At 29.5% G+C, this 6,418-nt stretch overlaps 1 protein-coding gene across 1 annotated transcript; it reads right to left on the minus strand.

Annotated features, from left to right (window-relative positions):
- Positions 1-985: 985 nt before the first annotated feature.
- LOC111039572 (putative nuclease HARBI1) lies at positions 986-1,999 on the minus strand. Its single transcript, XM_022323129.1, has 4 exons — positions 1,857-1,999; positions 1,637-1,775; positions 1,317-1,570; positions 986-1,181 (listed from the first exon to the last, which is right to left on the minus strand). Exons 1-4 carry the CDS (start codon positions 1,997-1,999, stop codon positions 986-988), a joined length of 732 nt encoding a protein of 243 aa, XP_022178821.1.
- Between the last annotated feature and the right edge of the window lie 4,419 nt (positions 2,000-6,418).

The following is a 6,418-nucleotide window of genomic DNA, read 5'->3' on the forward strand; positions in this document are numbered from 1 at the left end:
GTCATTCATATATGTGTGTTTGTTATTTTATTATAATATGTATAGTAAAAGTTTATTTTTATCTAAATTTGATAATACAGAAAGTTACCTTAAAATTAAAAATAACCTTTTGTTAAGCTATAAAATAAGTAAAAAAAATTAGGATATATTGTAAGAACAATAAGTTTCATTTTGTTGATTAATTTAAAGTTTTTATTAATTATTTTGTTTAAAGTTTACTAATTTTATTGAACAGGATGTTATAATTATCATTTATTTTTATTAATGTATCTAGATTTACTTAATTTTATTTTGTTATATAGGTATTCAGTTAATTTTTATATTGTTTGTTACAGAAAGTTATCTAAAAAATGAATAATAGACAATTAAACCAAAAAATGTTTTAAAAATTAAAAAATTAAAATATTTTACAAATTAATGATTATGTCAAGAAAACACAGTATTTATTAAATGTGATCTTTCAGCATTTCCTAACTGTCGAATAGGCAAGGTTGGTATCTCTTGAAGTAATTCAATATCAATTAAATGATTATCAATTTCTTGAGGTATCTCATCTTTTTCTTTTAGAAGAAAATTATACAGAACTGCTGTAGCAACGATAGTAGCCATAGTAGTACTTAGTTTTGTGCGAATTCCAACTGCTAGAACAGGAAATCTTCTCTTTAAAACCCCAAACAATCTTTCCACTACATTCCTTGAACCAATTTGAGCTTTCTATCAAAACAAATAATAGTTTAAAAAAAAAAGCAGTGCCGTTAGCCAGGTAGGTATACCTATAGACTATAGTTGTAAGTTATAAATTAAAACAGTTTTAGGTAAAGGTAAATCAAACTTAACCCCACCAAACACAAAAGAGGAGGTATACATTTCGAATGAGTTGTTTTTTTTACTGTAGGTTGGATAAAAAAAGGCAATAGGTGGGGTTATAACCCATAACCTCCTCCTCTCGGCACGCCACTGAAAAAAGTGTGGCAAGCGCTAGCGTTTAAATGTATTCAAAATATACTTGATATTTGCGTTCAGCTTCAGTTCTTGGATTCAATAAAGGAGTTAGGAGATAATTTCTACAAGGATAACCTCCATCACCAAGCAAAAAAGTATTTCCAAACTCATTATTTTCAAATTTTGCTCGTATCAAGCTATTATCAAAGATAGTGCTATCGTGGACAGATCCAGGCCATCTAAATAAAAATAGAAAAGTAACAAGAAACGTAATAATGGATGATTATTTTAATGAAGTTAAAAACGATTTAAATATACCTCGCTACAATATCCAATATTTTTAAATTGCTATCACATCATTGAAAGAGAAATACCCTTTACGATTACGGAACTGTTCGCCGATATCACTTTTAGGTGATTGTATTCTGATATGCGAACAATCTAGGGCACCAATAACACGAGGAAATTGATGTAATCTGAAAAATCCTAATTGAACTCTTTGTTGCTCTGCAACAGTACTAGGGAATTCAATAAAATGTGGACGTAATCGAGCAATTTCTGTGGACACTGTTTTAATAACTCTACAAACAGTAGATTTATGAACCTGAATATGATCGCCTAACACCATCTATAATTAAAAACCGTACTGTACTTCTTATTTATAAATTATATAATTTGTGTTTCTGAAAAATACTTGGAATGCTCCAGTAGCATAGTAACGCAGAGCAATTAAAAGTTGAAGTACAGGTGATAGAGATGAACTTCTATTTGTCTTATGTTTAATAGAATCACCGATCATATGCAAAAGTATCATAAATGTTTCCTTCGACAATCTATTAACAGCAAATGACACAATTTATTAAAAACTGTTAAAATCAGCAGAATGAAAACAACAGACATAAAAAAATTCTAACCTAAAGCGACACTTGAAGTCCAAGTCGTCATAGTCCTGCAACGGATTTGACCTATCCTTAAACCGCCTTGGTCTTGGAAGATTTATTAAAATTTGAAGAATAATATCTTCATCGGAATCATCAGACGAGGACGACGAAGACATAACAATTAATTATTTAAATTTAAAATGTTTTGAAACAATAAACAATATGGAATTCGATAAAATTAATAATTGTTGAAAATAAATAAATAATAATTTTAAGTGATAATAAATTTTAAATTAAATGATAAGGAATCTTTTAAACGGTTCTGCAAATTTTACAGATCCGAATTCGGACCTATAACTTATCGAACCGATAACGGTTTATTGGTTTTTTATTTATCAATTTTACAGAACGGTTTTATTTTTACAGAACCGATAACGACTTATCGGTTCAGTAAATGTTCATGCAACCCGGAATTAGAATACAGAGAGAAGATATGTTAGTATTCTTAGGTATTAACTTTTTGATGGGATATAACCGTTTACCGTCTTATAAAGATTATTGGAGTACATCAGATGATCTTGGAGTTAAACTTGTGTCAAATGCTATGTCACGAGATATGTTTGAAAAAATTCTCATTCATCTACACTGTAATGACAGTACATTAATGCCTACAAACAACAAAGATAAGTTTTTCAAATTAAGACCATTAATAGATAAACTTAATGAATCTTTCAAACGTAACTATTTTGGTACTAGACAAGTTAGTGTTGATGAAAGTATGGTGCAATTTAAGGGTAGGTCAACATTGAAGCAATTTAATCCGATGAAACCAGTACAGAGAGGTTACAAAATTTGGAGCATAGCAGATCAAAAAGGATACATGTTAGCTTTCAAAATTTATCAAGGTTAATAAGAAATTGTAAACCATGAGTTTGACAAATATGGACTGGGTAAACGAGTTGTTTTGGAACTTACCAAATCAATTTGGAACGAACACCGAGAAATATACATTGATAATCATTTTTCTTCACTACCTTTAGTGCAGAAACTAAAACTAGAGAACACTCCAGCTTGCGGAACTATAAGGACCAACAGAAAAGGGTTACCGACAGAGATGTGTACAGACAAAAAAATGAAAAGAGGCGAACATGATAACAAATTTTTACCAGATGGGATTTCATTTTTTAAGTAGACGGATAATAAGGCCGCCAACTTAATATCTAATTTTCATGGTTCTGAAGTTACATCTGTAAACAGGAAAGAAAAGGACGGTACTTCAGTTTCAGTAACATGTCCGACTGTTGTCTCAGATAACAATTCATATATGGGTGGAGTAGACCATGCTGACAGATTACGTGCATTGTATGATATAGATAGGAAATCTCGCAAGTGGTGGCACAGATGGTTTTTTGGTTTGATCGATATTATGTTTGTAAATTCTTATGTAGTTTATTGTACCTTATTTGAGAAAATTCCGGTGTTGGAATACAGAAGAGCTGTAGTACGAGGTTTACTAACCAAACAATTACCACAGAAAAAAAATCACCAGCTCAAATCCAAAAAAATTTAAAAAGAAGAAAATCAGCTTATTCTATGCCAAGAGACGTCCGCACTGGAAATCTAGGTATCCATCATCCAACTTTCGGAACACAATGTGAAGTATGCAGCAATAAAGGTATTGAGTCAAGACCACATTCAAAATGCTCGTATTGCAAGGTCCATCTATGTGTCAATGAAAAAAACTGCTTTTCTGAGTATCATGAATTATAAAAAAACATCTTAAGTATATAAAAAAAATAAAATTTTCTATAAATTGTAATCGTTTGTATTTTTTCAAAATTAAAATAAAAAAATCCTTAGGAAAACGTGTTTTTTATATTGTTTATATGTATAAGAAAAATAACCTAAATGCCTGACGGGACTTATAAGTCCAGACCGTAAAGGACTGAAGGGACAAGGATAAAATAAGGATCAAAAATAATATTTTTTTTTGTTCATACCCAATCTTAGATATAGGAAAAAATCAAAATTCACAAATTTTTTTAAATTTTTTTAACGTTTTTAAGCTTTCGTTAAAGAAAGGGTTAAATGAAACGTTTTATCGAATGTAATATATTTATGTCAAGCTTGGATATCCAAGAATGGCGTATGTTTTGATCAAAAACCATTAGAGTACCTCTTATTAATAATACTAAGTCTAGAAATCGTTTTTATAAAATTCGTGGTTTTTTAAAAGTTGTAAATGATAATGCAATAACTAACGAAAAAAAACCACAAAGAATCTGAAAAGATTCTTTATGGAAAGTTCGTCCGTTATTAGAAGCAATAAGAGCTGGCTGCTACCGGTTAGTACGAGATGTACATTTAAGTATCGATGAACAAATAATACCATTTACAGGAAATACTAAAATGAAACAATTTGTAAGAGGAAAACCTAATCCAACTGTATTAAAAAACTTTATTTTAGCCAATAAACATGGATTAGTGTTAGATTTTTGTGTATATCAAGGTAAAGGTTCGTTGTTTATTACAGAAAGTAAATATTCTCTAACTGTAAGTAAGTCAGCAGTTATTCATTTATCAAAAACCATACTTCTAGGTACTTGCCTTTATTTTGATCGATTTTTTACTACGCAATAACTTTTAGACATTTTGAAAACAAAGAAAATTTTGAGTACTGGCACGGTTATGAAAAATAATATACCAAAAACGTTACAGATAAAATACTTATGAAAAAATCGAGAGGAACAACGATACAATACATACAAAGGTATGTCTTATTAAATGATTTGACAACAAACCTATACATTTACTTTCAAATGAATGTGGAAAAAATCCAATTAATGCATGTAAACATTGAAATAAAATGAAAAGAGTGAAAATTGATGTACCTCTACTTATTATTGTAAAACAATATAATGAAAATATGGCTGGAGTAGATTTATGTGATCGTTTGATCAAGTATAGAACAAACAAAACGTATTACAAATTCCTAGTTCTGAAGTCTCTAGTACAGCAGTTCCCAACCCATGGGCCGCGGCCCACTTGTTGGCCTCGAGCAGCGTGGTACTGGGCCGTGAACCATATAAATATATAATATAAATTATAAAAAATATTATCATATATTTTTAGTATATACCTAATAATATTTCTGGTTATAATAATATTTATCAATATCACTTACAGTCTATAGTATCACATTAGTGTATAATTAAAGGTAAATATAGAAATAAACTGAACGTTGAAAGTGATTTAATTCTTTAATTCTAAAACCATACAGTTTTCACCCCGATATCGACTCTCTCACGAAAGACAAGTAAGAGGTACTAATGTCAAAAATCACATCAAATTGTTTAACTTGTGATTAAGTTTAATATATGTTTAATTTCATGATAAACAATTGATTTTTTAATTCTTTTTAGTTCTAAGAACTGACGTTTGTTTATACATACATATATATATTTATGCATTCGTATATAGGTGAGCTATTTGTGGGCCTCAAAGATTATTTTTCAAAATTGGTGGTCCTTACAGCTAAAGAGGTTGGGAATCGCTGCTCTAGTATGTATTACAGTAGAAAACTATGCCTTTTGTTTTTTATGGACTGAATTAAATGGACAAGAGGGAAGTTCTGAAATTGGAACAGCTTTACCAAAATGGATTGAACAGCTACCAGTAAATATAACTAATATTTCCCTGTTTTCTGATACATGCAGTGGTCAAAATAGGAATCAATATACAGCAGCTTTATTTTTATACATTGTCACACATTCAAAAATTGATGATATAACACATAATTTCATGGAAAGTGAACATTCGTACATGGAAGTGGATAGAGTCAGCAAAAAAAATGTTCCTGTTTATACTATACATGAATATTTATTGACTCGCTCGGTCCAATAGGTATAATAAAAAATGTTCCAGCTACGCAGTTCAAGAATTTAAGTATAATGATTTTCTTGATTTGAAAAGGTTAGCAAGATTGATAGTAAAAAATTGTTCAACTGATACGCAAGGTTATAAAGTTAATTGGTTAAAAATTTAAGTTTTAAAATATGAGAAAACTGAGCCTGGCGTTGGCGAGTTGAAATATAACTATTCAGATATGTGTAAGTAGAAGAGGAAAACCCACAAAATATCCTGACAATATTACAATATTAAACAATTAAATGATAAGCCAAGACCAGTTTTAACATTGAAAAAAAAGATATCTTGAAACTGTGTAAGACTGAAGCCATTCCTGCAGAATTTCATGAGTGGTATCAAAGTATTCCAGCATGTTCAAAACAGAAGGATACAATTGTCATTTCTGTATCTGAAAATGATTCTGTTAATTAATAAGTTTGCTTTAAGACTGATTATGGTAACTAAGGTACTATAGTTTTAAATTTAACATAAATAATTTACCATTAAGTTTTGTTTTTTTGTGAAGTATACATTTTGTTTTTATGTTATCAACTATTTTAAAAGTATAATCTTTTTTTTAAATTAAAAATGTTGTTCATTAGTATACATATTAAGTACTGTGATAAACAAACTGTTGAGATAGCCAAGGTAAGAGGGACCACACACGAATATATTATTAAGACAGTATT

The sequence above is a fragment of the Myzus persicae genome, unplaced genomic scaffold (genome assembly GCF_001856785.1).
Source record: "Myzus persicae strain clone G006 unplaced genomic scaffold, MPER_G0061.0, whole genome shotgun sequence".
NCBI classification, from domain to species: domain Eukaryota; kingdom Metazoa; phylum Arthropoda; class Insecta; order Hemiptera; family Aphididae; genus Myzus; species Myzus persicae.